Source organism: Schistocerca cancellata, chromosome 4 (assembly GCF_023864275.1).
Source record: "Schistocerca cancellata isolate TAMUIC-IGC-003103 chromosome 4, iqSchCanc2.1, whole genome shotgun sequence".
NCBI classification, from domain to species: domain Eukaryota; kingdom Metazoa; phylum Arthropoda; class Insecta; order Orthoptera; family Acrididae; genus Schistocerca; species Schistocerca cancellata.
In genome coordinates, this window is record NC_064629.1 from 569,293,267 (window position 1) to 569,312,117 (window position 18,851).

General features: G+C 39.8%; 1 protein-coding gene across 1 annotated transcript in view; it reads right to left on the reverse strand.

Annotated features, from left to right (window-relative positions):
* Nucleotides 1–18,851, reverse strand: part of LOC126184578 (RUN domain-containing protein 1) — a 160,066-nt gene that overhangs the window by 41,866 nt on the left and 99,349 nt on the right. Inside the window, exon 9 of the mRNA XM_049927009.1 lies at nt 12,577–12,775. Coding sequence (XP_049782966.1) covers nt 12,577–12,775 — 199 coding nt within the window. The remainder of the gene's footprint in view (nt 1–12,576; nt 12,776–18,851) is intronic.

Below are 18,851 nucleotides of genomic sequence, written 5' to 3' on the forward strand. Positions count from 1 at the left end.
GGCATCTCTGCCTCGGCCAGTAAGCATGCTACCACCCCACAAGGGGTTATGGGCATTAAAAACTCCCAGAAGTAGGAAAGGTTTAGGGAGTTGATGAATCAGTGCAGCTAATACATTCAGGGGTACTGCACCATCTGGAGGAAGATATACATTGCAGACAGTTATTTTCTGCGTCGTCCTTATTCTGGCAGCCACAGCTTCATGAGGGGTTTGTGTTCACTACAGGCCGAGTTTAGGACATAAACGCAAAATCCACCTGACACTCTATTTTAGTCGCTACGGTTCCTGTAATATCCTTTATAGTCATGGAGGGCAGGGTCCGCATTGCTGGGAACCAGGTTTCCTGGAAGGCAATGCAGATAGGTGTAAAGCTTAACAGTTGCCGTAGCTCAGCCAGGCGGTGGAAAAAACCACCGCAATTCCACTGGAGGACGACATCGTGAGACTGGGAAGGCATGGAACATTCAATGAGGCAGTTTATGCCTCGAAGTCACCTGCTGCCACTGATTTACTGCTTGAGCAGTCTATATCCATTATATCTGAGGGTCTGGAGAGATCTTGGTCCTCAGCGGATGCCAAAATCTCCACCCCATCCTCAGCCGCAGAGCTTGTAGGTAGCAGTGGTGTGGGTGCCACTGCAATTTCCTTGGTATTACAGGTTTTCTTTTTGGATTTCTCTCGCTGCTCCTTGGGTTTCTCTGGCTGGGAGGACTTCATTGGCTCAGTCTCCAGGACTGAGGATGAGTGTGAAGCTCTACGACCAGCTGCTTTTGGGCTCTTCAGCCACTGGCATGCGTTGTCGTTCCCACTAGAAAATCATCCGAAATTGTACTGAATGCTTTTTCAGAAAATTATTTTGAACAATTAGTTCATGAGCCCACTCTAAGCGTAAATGGTTGCAAAAGCATACTTGACCTTTTAGCAACAAATAATCCTGTACAAATAGTGAGTGTTGTGACGAATACAGGGATTAGTCACCACAAGGCAGTTGCTCCTAGGCTGAATACCGTAACACCTACAAGGATCAAAAAGATATGCAAGGTATATCTATTTTAAAAAAACTGATAAAAATGCTCTTAATGCCTTTTTAAGAGACAGTCTTCACGCCTTCTGATCTGATCATGTAAGTGTAGAAAAGCTGTGGAATGTTTTCAAAGAGATAAGTATCAACAGCAATTGAGAGATATATACCACATAAATTAATAAGTGATGGAACTGATACCCCATGGTACACAAAACGGGTCAGATTGTTGTTGCAGAAGCAACGAAAAAACATGCCAAATTTAAAAGTACACAAAATCCCCAAAATTGGCAAAGTTTTACAGAAGTTCAAACTATAATGCATACTTCAATGCGAGATGCTTTAATAATTTCCACTACAAAATTCTGTCTTGAAATCTGGCAGAAAACCCAAAGAGATTCTGGTCATACATAAAGCACACCAGTGGCAAGACACAATCAATACCTTCACTGCGCGATAACAACAGTGAAGTCACTGATGACAGTGCCACTAAAGCAGAGTTATTAAACACGGGTTTCTGAAACTCCTTCACCAAAGAAGACGAAGTAAATATGCCTGAATTCCAATTAAGAACCACTGCCAAGGTGAGAAACATAGAAGTAGATATCCTCGGTGTAACAAAGTGGCTTAAATCACTTAATAAAGGCAAGGCCTCCAGTCCAGATTGTATACCAGTCAGATTCCTCTCAGAGTATGCTGATAAAATAGCTCCATATTTAGCAATTATATACAACCACTCGCTCACAGAAAGATACGTACCTAAAGACTGGAAAATTGCTCAAGTCACACCAATACCCAAAAAGGGAAGTATGTGTAATCCGCTGAATTACAGGCCTTTGCAGTAGGGTTTTAGAACATATACTGTATTCAAACATTATGAAGTACCTCGAAGAAAATGATTTATTGACATATAGTCAGCACGGGTTCAGAAAATATCGTTCTTGTGAAACACAACTAACTCTTTATACTCATGAAGTAATAAGTGCTATCGACAGGGGATGTCAAATTTATTCCATATTTTTAGATTTCCAGAAGGCTTTTGACACCGTTCCTCACAAGCATCTTCTAATCAAACTGCGTGCCTATGGAGTATCGCCTCAGCTGTGCGACTGGATTCGTGATTTCCTATCAGAAAGGTCACAGTTCATAGTAATAGACAGAAAGTCATCAAGTAAAACAGAAGTAATATCCGGCGTTCCCCAAGGAAGTGTTATAAACCATCTACTGTTCCTGATCTATATTAATGACATAGGAGACAATCTGAGTAGCCATCTTAGATTGTTTGCTGATGATGCTGTCATTTAAGTCTTGTAAAGTCATCAGATGATCAAAATGATTTAGATAAGATATCTGTATGGTGTGAAAAGTGGCAATTGACCCTGAATAAGGAAAAGTGGGAAGTTATTCACACGAGTACTAAAAGAAATCCGCTAAATTTCGATTACGCGATAAGTCACACAAATCTGAGGTCTGTAAATTCAACTAAATACTTAGGGATTACAATTATAAATAACCTAAATCGGAACGATTACACAGATAATATTGCGGGTAGAGCAAACCAAAGACTGTGATTAATTGGCAGAACACTTAGAAGGTGCAACAAGTCTACCGAAGAGACTGCTTACACTATGCTTGTCCACCCTATTCTGGTGTACTGCTGTGTGGCGTGGGATCTGCATCAGGTGGGACTGACAGATGACATCAAAAAAGTACAAAGAAGGGCAGCTCATTTTGTATTATTGCAAAACAGGGGAGATAGTGTCACAGACATGATACGTGAACTGGAGTGGCAATCATTAGAACAAAGGCGTTTTTCGTTGCGACGGGGTCTTTTCATGAAATTTCAATCTCCAGATTTCTCCTCTGATTGTGAAAACATTCTGTTGGCACCCACCTACATAGGGAGAAATGATCATCACGATAAAATAACAGAAATCAAGGCTTGCATGGAAAAATTTAAGTGCTCGTTTTTCCCGCGTGCCGTTCGAGAGTGGAACGGTAGACAGACAGCATGAAGGTGGTTCACTGAACCGTCTGCCAAGCACTCTATTGTGAATAGCAGAGTGATCACGCAGCTGTAGATGTAGAAGAAACCTGGGAATGGAGTGACCCAAGGGACCCCTTCCTAGCAAGAGAAGGCCGAAGAAGACTTACACTTCTCCGGCTTAGAAGTGGGGTTGGGGGGATGTTGGTCCCGAAGCAGGTGGTGCAGGAGCAACAGGAAGGGAAATGCCCCCTCCATCAAGGGGGCAGGTGTAGTCTCCCGGCTCTGAGAGGTGACCTGGGTTGGTGGAGCTGATGGTGCTAGAACTGTTGTAGCGGCGGCATAAAATTATGTCATACGCACAGGGTGCAAGCATTCAAATTTTCTCTTAGCCTCAAAGGGTCTAGTACTCCATGATTTTCCTTTCTTTCTGGAGAATCCTGCAGTCAGGTGAGCAAGGTGAATGGTGCTCTCCGCAGTTGACACAGATGGGAGATGGGGCACAAGGAGTATTGGGATGTGACAGGCATCTGCAATCTCGGCATGTGATGCTGGACGTACAGCAGGAAGACATATGGCAAAACTTCCAGCACTTAAAACACTGCATCGGGGGAGGGATATGGGGCTTTACATCACACCAGTAGACCATCACCTTGACCTTCTCAGGCAATGTATCACCCTCAAAGGCCAAGATGAAGGCACTGGTCGCAACCTGATTATCCTTTGGACCCTGGTGGACACGCTAGACGAAATGTACACCTCGCCGCTCTAAATTAGCGCGCAGCTCATCGTCGGACTGCAAAAGAAGGTCTCTATGAATTATGATACCCTGGACCATATTTAAGATCTTATGGGGCGTGATGGTTACAGAAACATCCCCCAGCTTGTCACAAGGAAATAACTCCCATGATTGGGCAGAGGATGCTGTTTTGATCAAGACTGACCCAAATCTCATTTTGGACAAGCCCTCCACCTCCCCGAACTTGTCCTCTAAATGCTTAACAAAAAACTGAGGTTTCATCGTCATGAAAGATTCCCCATCAGCTCTCGAGCATACACGGTACCAGGGCGAATAAGATCCACTGCCATCCTTAACCTGACATTCCTCCCATGGTGTGGCCAGGGAGGGGAACGATTTGGGATCATACTTCTATGCGTTGAATTGAGCTCATGATTGCTTAGAGACTGCTGGTGTTTCACCACCAGCAAGAGATGATGGACGATGCTTCGTCACGTGTCATCCGCGCTGATGCCACCCACTTCGACCAGGGGCCCTCCCCACGGGCACCACCCAGCCACAGCAAAGGCCACCTCGCAGGATGGCAATTGCCGGGAGTCCTGATGCCCCAGGGGGATGGGCATCTACCCCATGTCATAAGTGGGGAGTTAACAGTTGGGCTAAAGATCTCAATGCACAATGGACACGATGCACCTTGTAAAGCGCCATTCCCCAATTGACTTGCTCTTCGGGAAAATTTTGAAGAATGGAGTTCAAACCCTACAGGGGCCATCACATAAAGGCCAAAACATGTGAAACTCCTTTTAATCGCCTCGTACGACAGGCAGGAATACCTTCGGCCTATTCTAACCCCCGGACCAGCAGGGGGGGGGCGGCATCCACAGAAAGAACCGCAGTCCACCATCTAAAAACTGATCCTGACATTATAATCCTACCTGCAGACAAAGGCTCTACCACTGTTGTTCTGAACCGCAAGGATTACCTGGCAGAAGGACTCTGCCAGCTGTCAGATACTTCCACCTACAAACCTTTCCACAGTGACCCCATTCCAGTAATCCAGCAGGATCTCCAGTTATTATTCAAATCCTTAGGCCCATCCCAGAACCTCTCCCTGGAGTCCATCTCTCTACTCACACCTACCACTCCTTGCACTCCTACAGTCTACATGTTTTCTAATGTCCATAAACCTAACCACCCAGGACGGCCCCACTGTGGTCTGTTATTGTGCCCCCACCGAGAGAATCTCTGCCCTCATAGACCAACACCTTCAACCTATCACCTGGCACCTACCCTCCTATATACAGTAGAGTCTCGATTATCAGATCTTCAGTTATCCGACCTTCTGTGTTATCAGACCCTTTCACTGAGCCGGCCGTGTGCCAGCCGATGACAGGTCGGTGACTAACATGTTGTTTGTTGATACTCAGTTCATTGTCGCCGTCTGCTACTCCTCACTCCTCAGTGCTAACTTAGATCTGTAGTGGAGTGGACGTGTTGCACTTTGTTTATTGTAAAAAATTGTGGTGCTAGCTTCAAAACGGAAAAAGGTGGTCATTTCAATGGAAGAAAAACTTAAAGCTTTAAAAAGAATAGATAAAGGTGAAACTTTATTAAAAGTGGTGCCAGATTATAATGTCGGGAAAACAACAGTTGGAGACTGGAAAAGGAACCACAACGAAATTGAGAAGTAGTGTTCTCAGCGAGCAACCTCGGCTCTTTTGGAAGATCGGAAAACCATGAAAAAATGTGATTATGAAAACGTAAGTGAAGCTTTGTTCCTATAGTTTACTCAACATAGAGATAAAGGTGTACCCATGTCACGACCTATTTTGCAGGAAAAAGCCTTAAAGTTTCGTAAAGAACTAAACGAAGGTGAACCTAATTTCACAGCTAATGTAGGCTGGCTCAATAGATAGAAGAAAAGATACAGAATTCAACAACTTAATGTCTGTGGTGAAAAGCTTTCAGCAAATTTTGAAGCTGTTCAATTGTTTAGGAATAAACTTCACAAGGTATTGGATAAGGAAAACTTAACAGGTGATCAAATTTTTAACTGCAACGAGACTGGACTCAATTACAAAAGGCTACCGGAAAAAACATTAGCGTCAAAGGCCAAAATGGCAGCGCCAGGCTACAAATGTAGCAAATAAAGAGTGACAATTCATGCATGCAGTAACGCCACAGCAAATTTGAAAATGAAACTGTCTATGATAGGTAAGCCAAAAAAAAACCGAGAGTATTTAAAATTGTATCTAAAAATGCTTTACCAGTGAAATATTACAACCAAAAAAATGCTTGGATGAGCTCAGACATTTTTAAAGAACGGTTTTTTAACGAGTTTGTGCCACAAACTGAAAAGTTTTTGAAAGCCAACAACTTGCCCCGGAAATCACTGTTGCTTCTAGACAATGCCACATGTCATCCTAATGAAGATGAACTTCAAAATCAAGATATAAAGGCCATTTTTTTGCTTCCAAATGTCACATCCTTATGTCAGCCTATGGACCAAGGGACCTTAGAGACACTGAAGAGAAACTACCACAGAAACTTGCTTTCCTCTTTAAAATGTTATGGACAAGGCAGAAGACATGCTAGAGTAGTTGCACCATATTAATTTGAAAGACATAGCTTATGACGTGGCCCAATCTTGGGAGAGTGTTGGAGCAAATACAATTGCAAAATCCTGGAAAATTTTGTTACAGGAAAATCAAGAAAATTCTCTAGATGATGGAAATCTACAGCATCAGACCGAACCAGAAAATACTACCCTGCTTTCATTGTTACAAAAATTTCCGGGATGTGCTGACACCACAGAAGATGACATAAATGAATGAATTGTCCAAGATGAAGAAATAATCAACATGGTAAACGAAAAAGAAGAAGATGAAGAAGCGGATGTAGAGGAGGAAAGTGCGTCCAAGGTTTCTCACAATGAAGGACACAAGGCCTTAGAAACTGCTTTAAAATATGTAGAGCAACTGGAGAAAATGTCGTCTACCGAGGTTTTACTTCTTAAGAGACTACGTGATTTAGCGGCAAAAAAAAACAGCAAACAGCAGGCAAACAAAAGACAATTACTAACTTCTTCACACAGTAAATATCTATTCAGTTTAATTTGATTTGTATTTTATTAAATGTTTAACTCATTTGGCCTACTTCAGTTTAATTTTTGTGTCTTTTTGCATTATTTTCCGTGTTATCCGACCTTCCCGCTTATACGACCTTGTTGCGGCCGGTTTAGATCGAATAATCAAGACTCTCCTGTAAACGATACCAACCACTTCCAGCACCAACCCTCCTCAATTCCTGTCCCTTTAGCACATGGTGCCCTGCTTGTCACTATTGATACTAACTCCCTGTACACTAACATTCCTAATCGCCATGGCCTTACTGCTAGTGACCACGATCTTTCCCAACACCCAACAGATTCCAAACCAACAACCTCCCTCCTAGTCACCATGACCAATTATATTCTCACTCACAATTACTTCTCCTTTGAAGGCATTACCTACAAACAAATCCGGCGTATGGCTATGGGCATCTGCATGGCAACATCCTATGCCAGCCTATTCATGGGCCACCTAGAGGGATCCTTCCTAAACACCCAGAATCCTAAATCCCTCACCTGGTTCAGATTAATTGATGACATCTTTGCTATCTGGATCGAAGGTGAGGACACCCTATCCACATTCCTCCAGAACCTCAACAACTTCAATTATCTAGCCTTAAAGGCAGTTGGAATTCCCATCAAATACGAATGTATAATGCTGCTTTCATCCAGAGGCACTGTTGAACTTTGTAATTTTTTCACTAGTTCAAGTTCATTAGTCTGTACTTCAGGTATCTTCTCAACAATAATATCTTCCAAGTTCCATTTTGGAGCTCATAATTCCCATACTTTCCAATCAAATGAATGACTGTTCACTGCTGTTTCTACTGAATTGGTTCCTAGTCTGTAAATAGCCTAGTAATGCCACAAGTATCATCTGCTTGAAGCTTGTCAGGAATGTCTTGGTGCATTGAACTACCACTGCAGTGGTCATAGGCTAAAGGCCTGCCTGGCTGATGTGTTCTGCCCCCACTCTTCAAGGTCGATAACAGCTCTACCTATGCATTCAGTGGACCTATTGTCTCTGACTACCTCTGCCTCATGCCATCAAAGTCATCTATGGTGTCACCCTGCCATAATTTGTTGTCTCTTAAACAGTGTCATTCAGTGCTAATTGTTTTCATATGAGGCATGTCCAGAAAGCAAGTACCGTTTTGTTCTCCCACCACCACAGCACTAGTGTTGCAGTTCCACACATTCACACTCACCTGTCTTGTTCACTGTCATTCCACCAGTGCTCTTACAGCTGGATTGCATTGTGTTTATATTTGTTAGTGATCATTCAAAATTTTTAAGACAATTTCTGAGTCTGCTGACTGTGAAGTGCATTCTGTAATATGGTTTGTAAATTCAAAGAATGTTAAGGCAACTGAAATTCATTGTCAACTTTTAGAGATTTATGGTGAAAATATGATGACTGATAGAATGGTCAGAAAGAGGGTGTGGTAATTCAACAATAGCCTTCTGCTGTCAGTGATGGTTTGATTAAGAAAATGAGTGAGAAAATTCGTGAAAACATATGGTTCACAATTAGAATGCTTTGTGATGAGTTTCCATAAATGTCAAAAACTGTTTTGCATGAGACTGTCACAAATCGCTTAAATTTACACAAATTGTGTTCCTGTGATCAAAAAAATGCTTACGGATGTCGACAAAACAAAGCAACAATGCAGTGTTTTGACATCTCTTACCCAATACACTGATGAGAGAGATGAATTCTTAAACAGAATTGTGACCAGTTATGAAACTTTCATTTATCATATCACTCCAGAACCCAAACAACAGTTGATGGAGTGGTGACACTCAAAATCCTCCCAAAAAAACAGAAGCTCCAAACTGCTTTGCCAGGACAAAATATCATGTGCACTGTGTTATGGGACAGACAGTTCATTCTGATTGTTTAATTCCTTCCCAGAGGTGAAACTGTCAGTGTGTTACAATTCTGTGAAATGCTGAGAAAACTTCAGCATGTAATTCAATACAAAAGGCGTGTAATGCTCAGTCACGGCATGGTACTGCTTCATGACAACACACGTCTCCATTTTGTTTGGGTCACTCGAAACTTTGTTCGTCAACCTGGTTGGGAACAGTATGATTATCTGCTGTACAGCCCCCGTCTCGTATGTTCTGATGTGAATTTGAAGCGTGATTTTGGAGGAAAGTCCATTGACAACGATGATGACATGAAAACAGTGTTCAGCAGTGGCTGACTTCACTGGCCCCATGTTTCTATGAAGAGGGCATAGAATAGTTGGCTTTCGACTATGACAAATGTTTGAATAATATTGGTAACTATGTAAAAAAATAGTTTAGGATGTATATGGGACAGGTCTTGCATCTAGGTCTGTTACAGGGGTCTGAGCCATGAGGTAAGGGATTGGGAGCAGGGGTTGTGTAAGAATATATGAGTATATTGTGTATTTTCGGTGGATGGCGGAATACCACAGTGGGAGGGGTGGGAAGGATAGTAGGCAGGACAATTCTCATTTCAGGGCACGGCAAGAGGTAATCGAAACAATGGCAGAAAATGTAATTCAGTAGCTCCAGTCCTGGGTGGTACTGAGTTACGAGGGGATTGCTCCTCTGTGGCTGGATGGTGGGACTTCGGGATGCGGTGGGAGACTGGAAATATGAGGCACTACAGATTTGTTTTTGTACAAGGTTGGGAGGATAATTACAGTCAGTGAAGGCTTCAGTGAGACCCCCAGTATATTACTAGAGGAACCACTCATCACTGCAGATGCGACGACCACAGGTGCTAGGCTGTACGGAAGAGACTTCCTAGTATGGGCTGGGTGGCAGCTGTCAAAGTGGAGGTCTTGCTGGTGGTTAGTAGGTTTGATATGGACAGAGGTACTGATGTAGCCACCTTCAAGGTGGAGGTCAACATCTAGGAAGATGGCTTGTTGGGTTGAGTAGGACCAGGTGAAGCAAATGGGGGAGAAGTTGTTGAGGTTCTGCTGTACTGCCGTAGACTCCCAGGCTGAGTGGTATCAAGCACAACATATGTGACCTGTCGCTTCATGACAGGATGCTTCAAGTGGGTCAATGTTTGTCTGTAGCAAGAGTAAAACCTAAAAATCAATTGGATAAACCAGAATTTTATAGAATTAATTAAAGCTTTTGTTATCTGAAGCAGAGGCAGTGCCAACAGTATCTGGAATTAAACCTATTGTGAAGGTATTAGTAGAGGGATTGGAGTAACAGCTACTCATAAATAGTGGTTCAGTGATTTATCAAGAGTATTTCAAAGCCTTACCAAACACAACAGACATGGTAGGTGTTAAAAAATCTTTGGAGCAATGGGAAGGGGTCAAAGGCAATTAGCCATGAAGCCACACTACATGTTCAGTTTAATGGTGATGTAATTGAACACATGTTTTTAATTATCATCAGCTGAGCATTAACATGCTTTTACAGGTTGATTTTTTGAATATGTATTGTTGTGATATGACCTCTGATATGTGTTGGGTAAAACTGTATGAAAAGGAAAAGGCTGTAGTTGAACCTGTGTAAACCACACAGGTGAGAAAATGAGAACTTTGGACATTACATATCCAGAAGAAATGGATGGAGAGTAAACTAGTAAACTAATTAATGTACAAAGGCTGAGAGTGGTGGAAAAAGAAAGGGCTGATAGCATGAGTAAACCTGTTGCAAAAGCAGAACATACAAATTGTGTGTCAGAGGCAAGAAAAAGGATTTGGGCAGAGGAAGTTTTATTCTGCTGAAGAAAGCTTAGGGAGTTTCCCATTATTTGGGAAGCTACACAGTAAGGCAACTGTGTGCCCCGCAGCTGCTTAGAACAATCCTTCCTTCTGTTTTCCTTCTAGCTGTATAGTATTAGGTTTATATGGAGACTTAAGTGAAACTGAAATGTGAAGAGAAAAGTAGCAAGAGAATTAAAGTGTTAAAAAGCAGGTATATATTAAATGCCAAGTCTAGAGTAAAAAGGAGGGCAGCACAAACTGAAGAGATAAAGATGCAAGAAAACTAGTGAATCTGGGATAATAGTAATGACACCAGAGGACCTGGTACTATGAATAAGACTGAAATTGCGTCAAACATAAGAGTGTGGGAAGATTTAACTTCAAAGATGGTGTTCAAACTGGAGGGTAAACTAACACACAAAGTGAAGTTGAGGTAACAGACTGATGTACATGCAGTGTATCAGTCTTCACTAAGAAGGTATTTTAATAACTGACAATTAAAGAAGTAGTAATTAGTACTAGCTGAAATAGAAAAACAGATACTATGCAGCCACTCGGGCTCAAAATAGAAAGCTACATTAGTGTCAATAGTAAGTACATAGGAAAAAAGAGACTCAGCTACCCTAAGTGCTGGAGTGGGGTTAATGCTAATGATGTGAAGAGTTTAGTAAAAATGGTTCAAATGGCTCTGAGCACTATGGGACTCAACATCTTAGGTCATAAGTCCCCTAGAACTTAGAACTACTTAAACCTAACTAACCTAAGGACATCACACACACCCATGCCCGAGGCAGGATTCGAACCTGCGACCGTAGCAGTCCCACGGTTCCGGACTGCAGCGCCAGAACCGCTAGACCACCGCAGCCGGCAGAGTTTAGTAGTTCGTATGTGAACACTGTACTGGGAAGCCGAGAGTGCCAGAATAGATATTACTAATACATAGATATAGAGACAAAGTAAAAGTTTAAGTAGGCCAGTAAGTGCGATATTCAGTAGCTAGAAATATATCAGCACAAAATATGACTGAACCAACTCAAGAATATTGATAGTTATGTTTCATTGTAAAGTAAAAGCTTTGTAAAGTAATAATTGTAGCTTTCAAAGTTTTCATGATGATCGTAAAGAAGAACAGCAATGATATACTGGTAATGCAATCAGAGGAACTAAGTTGGGTCTATGTTGAAACAAACCTTTTGTAACACATATAGGCAATTGGTGGTCTTCAGGCATCACTGCAAGGCAAGTTCATGAACCTAGTCCACAGATGTGCAAGTGATAAGCTTACTGGACACAAAGGACAGGGGCAGCACAAGGCAGGAGGCAAACATCATCGCAACAATGTAGCAAACCGTATGACTATCCCCAGTCCCATAATGATCACTGGATTTCATTACCAAAGGAAGTAGACCTGATGGAGAACCCAGAGCCACCACATCTGTATCTAAATGACAAACAGCCAGATGAGTATGATGAAGTAGTGTACTGTGTCTTGAAACAAGTCATAAAATTGTAAGCAAAAAGGGTAAAAAAGAAAATAAATGTTACATAGCCTAAAGAAGGTCTAGTAAGGCAAATCATTGTATTATTAAATACGTTTGTGTTTGTGTCTAATATATAAGCATGTGAAATTTTTTATAACAATATGTATGTTTTTTTTATTATATTAAAATCTGTTGACATTCCACAAATAATAAAGGACCATATAAAGAATTAGTAATAAACAGTAAGCTAAAAGTAGCTAAATGATCAATATATTTATTGTAAAAGAATTTGAAGTTAAGTGTAATTGTATAAAATTTCATGATAGCAATTTGAAGAGAGACCATAAGTCTTGTATTGCTGTTTAAAAGTACTGGAGTTTCTAAACGAGAAATCTAGAAAAAATCATTCTGAAATTATTTGCTTAATAAATTATGTACTATTGGAAGAAAAATACTGTGATGGCTCTGAGCACTATGGGACTTAACTTCTGAGGTCATTAGTCCCCTAAATATTGTGAAAAACTATACTTACAGGCATCAGACCATGTTGCAAAAGATCTTTTATGCTCACAGCAAGCTTTTTCCTAACTGCAGATGTTAATGCAGCATTGCATAGTAAAGCTGAATCATGATCAGAATCTGACATATAATCTGCATCAATATTTTTTACAGGGTTTAGGATCAATGACAGAACTTCATCCACTGCAAGTTCCAATCGAGCTCTTAAATCCCTATAAAGAAAAAGAACAGGAACAGTGACAGGTGAATTCATTTGGTATTATACTTAACAATAACTACTATTTTTCACACATAAAATACAATTAACAGATTTGGATTATTACAGGTAAGTATTATCAGCAATGGAAATGTAGTAAGTAAAATAAGCATAAGAATAATGTAATCATATTTCAAGAAGCAATCAGATGGTAATCAGGATGAGTTATGTAATATACTTAAAATGACACACATAATACTGGAACTAAACTACCCAGTTTACAGTAAAATGAAATTGTCACTTGGTGTAGGTGTGATTTTTAAGAAATTGACAAAATAATTACAGTATACAAACAGTTTAAGAAGATTGCATCAGTTTCTTTAGACATTTCAAATATTACATTGGAGATTAAACAGAACAAACCCATTAACAAGAAGACTGTTATAGTTTCAGAAAATTGCATGGTAAGGCCATAATTCCAACATAAATACAGACATTAAGTTGTTTCCAACGAACACAGCAACCACCACAATCACGTAAATATGAAAGTTTAATATCAAAAATAAATGAGATTAGAGCACATATATACCACAGAGACTTTTGAAATATTTATGAAACTTTTTATGACCTAAAACTAAAATCCAATTGGCAGGTTGTGAGGAATGGGTAAGAGCCACTGTGGCTCAATAGCCATGTTAGAAAGTTGTCCAACAGCAAAGAGACCTTCACCACAGATTCAAATGAAATCAAAGCACAGTTTATTTATTTATTTATTCCATGTGATCTGATGGTACACAGTGTGTTACAGATGTCGGAAAATGTCAGTTAACATTCTTAACATATATCAACATACAGTATCCTAAAGTATTATATTGCAAAGATTGGTTAAGTTTACTTCACTCTGTTGCTCAATGTTTTCAATTTAAAATAAACTAGCTGACCCGGCAAACTCTGTTCTGCCTGAAAGCCAATAAATAATCAGATTTTGGATGTTAAGTTCAATTTTTTATCAGGAAATACAAATAAAAAAAATAAGTATTTTAATGAGTCTTTATTCTTTATGGTTTTTAGTGCATAGCTTCCACTTTTCAATTAAGTACCTTGTGATAGAAGCCATTTTTTGTTTTATTATCAGGCGCAAGAACAAACAACGCAGATGGTCTTCTGACTTGTGAACATACCACATATAATTGACTATGTGAAAAACATGAATATTACAGATTTAAACCACAAATGTTCAAGGATTGGCCTTGTGATTTGTTAATGGTCATGGCAAATGCAAGACGGATCGGAAATTGACGTCTTTTAAACTCAAACGGCATATCAGTTGGGATCATTAGGATGTTGATCTCTGTTGTTCGCTCGACAATTTCGCATTGCTAACCGAGCCGTTTCACGGGCTGCCTCACTTTGCTCTTGTGATTGAGAAGCACGAAGTCGAGCCACACTAACCTGGCGCTCTTCACGGGCAATTTGTTGTTCTTCTTCAGTCCTTTCATTCGCAATGTTTTGTATCCTTCTTGCATTACGGCTTTGTCGAGAAGTATTCGATCGTCTTGGTCACGGCATTGTTAATGGTGATTCAAAGAAAATACAAATTATTTCTTTAAATTTTTAATTAATGATATATACTGATACTTAACCATAGATGTTTAGCTGTCATTTGCGTTTTGTTATTCCATGTCAGATGCATTTTTGTTATACCACGTTTTATAGCAGTCGAACAGGATAAAAAGTATCCTATGTCCGTCTCCTGGTTCTAAGCTACCTCTCCACCAATTTTCAGCCAAATCGGTCCAGCCGTTCTTGAGTTAGAAATAGTGTAACTAACACGACTTACCTTTCCTGTATGTGTATTCCATTTCAGGTTATCTTGAACACACAGACCCAGGAATTTGAAAACAGTGTCAGTAATAGATAGCAAGATTACTGTTCTAGGTATTTATTTATAGAGTAAAAACAGTGACACAACAAATATGACTTCACGGCTTTGCTAAATTTTATGTTGTCTTCGATGGACTTAATACTAATGGGAAGATGGTTGAACAGTTGGAGGCCCATGTGGAAAGCTCCCTTTTTACACAGTTGAGTGTTTGTACATAAAACATGTAGATTTGAATTTTTCCTGGTGTTGTGTTTATGTATTTCATTACTTTTTATGACTCTGGAGTCAGTTGGCACTACATGGTTTCTGAAAAGTTTTAGAGTCTCAAGAATGTATAGGAAAGGCAGTGTAAGGATTTCCAACTTTCTGAAGATGGGTTTGCAGGAGTCTCTTGGTTTGCTCACAGTAATAATCCTCATTGCTCTCTTCTGGAATTTTGAATGTGCTCAGGGCAGTTGGAAAATTTCCCCAGAATATCACACCATATTTTAGGTGTGCTTGTATGTAAGCGTAGTAAGCACTGGTTACTGTTTTCAGGCTAGCACACAATTTCAGTACACTCAAAGCACAACAGCCAGTGCTAATTCTGGGGCATTTACCTTTCCTGCATGTGCATTCCATTTCAGGTTATCTTTAACACACAGACCCAGGAATTTGAAAACAGTGTCAGCATCTATCGGCTGGTTATTTACAGTGACATGTGGCTGAGAGGAATTTGCATTTTGTGTTGTGTGAAAGTTCATGGAAGTTGTCTTTTTGGTGTTGATTTTAGCCCAGTTGCTGGGTTGTTCAGTGGCCAAGTTCACAGCTTTTTGCACAGCCTCTGTATTCTCCCCTTTGAGGAGTACAGTTGTGTCATCAGCAAATATTACTGTTTTGTGTGCATCTACATTCAGGCTCAAGTCCTTAATATAAAGGAGGAAAAGTAGAGGTCCCAATACTAAGCCCTGTGGTACACCTTGCTTTACAGTTTCATTACTCGAGAGTATTTCAGTTATTGAGTTGGTTTGTCTATTAGTGTATTTCATGCTGACTCTCGGCATCCGAATGGTTAGGAATGAAGCAGTCCAATTGTTTGCAATTCCTCTGATACCATAGTGTTCTATTTTTTCCAGCAATATTTTGTGGTCAACAGTGTCAAAAGCCTTTGACAGATCCAGAAATATGCCCGTTATGGATTGTTTTTTATCTAACAGATCTAATAGCATATTTATGCAATCATATACTGCAGTTTCAGTAGATTTGTTGCTTCTGAACCTATGTTGGGCTAAACTTACTAAATCTTTTTTTTCCCAATGAAGTCCATCATCAGTTTTTTGTACATTATTTTTTCAAAAACATTAGAAAAGTAGGATGAGTTTGAAATAGGCCTGTAGTTATTCATATTTTTATTGTCACCTTTTTTTGAAGACAGGGATTACTTTAGAAAGTTTCAGAGCTCAGGTAAAGTACCTGCTTGGGAAGAACAGTCACAGAGGTGAGTTAATGGTTCAGCAATTGTGTGTACACAATTTTTGATAACAGCTGCTGGGATACCATCAATTCTAGCTGAATATGAATTTTTTAACTCTCTGAGGGCTTTTGCAACATCATTTTCTGTGACTTCGGTAATGAAAATTGACTCTGCACATTTGTGATATTTTTGGTTTCCTGGTTGGTACTTTGTGTTAGGATTATTTTTTGACCATTTTTTCAGCTATGTTCGTAAAGAATTTGTTGAAAGAGTTCACCACAACTTCGGGATCAGATATAGTTTCATTGTTGAGTTTGATTTCTATGTTCATGTGTATAGCTTTGATTCCCCTCTTCCCCTTTCTATAATATTCCACATAGCTTTTACTTTATTGCTGGATCTGTCAATGTACTCATCATTTTGCATCCTTTTTGGCTGTCTTATCATTCTTCTTAGGATACATGTGTAGTTTTTATAGTATTCTGTTAGTTGGGGGGAGTCACTACTTTGTTTACATAACATGTGGAGTATTCTTTCACGTTTGCAAGAGATTTTTTTAGCTGGTATAATCAAAGTCTTGTTTCTCTTATTATTATTATTATTATTATTATTATTATTATTTATTCTTATTGGTTTTTGTGGAAAAGCCTCTTTAAAGTGGTGGATCATTGTGTCAAGAAATATGTTGAATTTCATGTTAACATCATTGGCAGCGTATATCTCTGTCCACTTTTCTCTACTAAGGAGGGCATTTGGCTTGTTCAAGTTATCTTGAATGATAAACCTTTGTAATGTTTTAGGTGGGACTGGGTTTGAGGTATCTTTGCTAACATCGACCTTTAGAATGACAGCTTGGTGGTCGCTGAATCCTGCATTGTGTACTTCTAGTGTTGGGTTAAGTTATTTCTATTTGCAAAAAATTTATCTAGAGCTGTTTTGGATGTGGGTGTTATTCTAGTGGGCTTGTTTACAAGGCCATGCAGATTATAAGTTTTTGCAATGTTAATCAATGTCTCCCTGTTTCTGTTGTGGGTGAGAAAGTCTATATTAAAGTCACCACATATAATTACATCCTGTTTCCACTGACTTATTTTGGATAGAAACAAGTCCATTTGTAACAGAAAATCATCAATACTACTTGAGGGGGGGATGGTAAATTGTAGCTACAATTAGATTTAGATCTGTAAGCTTTATGGCTGCACATTCAAAGATCTTGTCTGTTCCTATTTCCTTTAGGGTAGGAAGTGGGCTATATTCAAGCTGGCAACCCCACCATGTCCATCATTTGGTCTTGAGTAGTGCTCACACAATTTGAAATTTGACAGTGAGATTAACTTAACTACATCAGTGCAGAGCCAGTGCTCTGCTAGGCATACTACTGAGTTCACTGGTCAGCAAAATGCTTAAGTCATCAGTTTTGTTGCTTAAGCATTGGACATTGTGATAATAGATTTTCAAGGCGTGAGTGGGGTTTACTTAGGGGGCTCAAAGTCATATTTACTGTGTCACTGAACTTCAGTTTAAATTGTGCTGTGTTCCAGATATGTTGATTTCGGAGCAGTTGTGCGGGTTCTGTTGGTCGTCCTTGGCAGCCGACTCATCTTCCAGGTGGTCCTGAAAACTACCCACATGCACATCACACTACTAAGGCATCACATTGTCATTTTAGAGGGCTGTCTCAATAATGTTCACCATAACATTATTGATCCTTTCAGGTTCCTAACCTTTTTGAGGGGTCAGGGGGTTTGTGTTTCGTCTCTGTGATTTGTCTAGTGTAGTTTGCACAGTATGGCCACTATTACTCTTTTTATTTCCCATCTTGTTTGTCTCGATCCATTTGCTCATAAGCATCTGTTTATAGTTTCTGACTTTTGGTTTCTTATTGTCTCCCATACTTGTCAGGAAGGCCAGTCTATTGCAGATAATCTCCTCGCCACATTTGTTTAGGTGGAAACCATGTGTTCTGAAGTGGTTTCTGGCTAGTCTCTCTATTTCAAAGTTCACAGCAATTCTTTTTTCGTATGCATGTTTTGTTAAATTTAGTGCTTGTATCAGCTAGAAGTTTGCAGTATTAATTTTACTATTTAAATTATGAACATCATATCTCCTGGGTATAGGATGGATAATGATATTCATTTTGTGACTTAGAGCGAGTATCATGTTTCATCATTAGAACAAGAGGTTTGTCTGTCTCGTTAGAACCCCCCACCACCATTACAATCAAAGTATCACGTGTACTGAAGCTTCTTGTCAAATTTTCTGCGTTTTTTTACCATCTCTTTTAGTGGAGCGCCAGGTTTTACTATGTTTTTTACCTGGTATGAGGACCCTTGTTTGTCTTGCAGTATTTGAGCACTGTCTCTTCCATGACTGTCACTTAATATTTGTACTTTCATTTTTCCTGAGATTTTCTTGCTATGTAAAATTCTGGAATTTCTTTCGTTTTTGTCCTGCACATATATTGATGCTTGAGCAATTATGTTCACTGGCAAATTACTCATACACTGTGTGGCAGATCGTTCACTTTGGGTTAATTTTGCGTAAGAACTTGTGCAATGTTAGACTGTAAATTGACCTTGCTATCATCTTGCACCAGGTGGTTATCAGAAGTTACAATTCTACAATCACTTTCTGGATCCAATTCACGTAGGCCTACCCTCATATTAGCTTTGTTTTCCATGGCAGTTTGTTTACATGCTGATTGTACAGGGCTACGATCACCCATGATTTCTGTTAGGATTCAGGATTGCACTC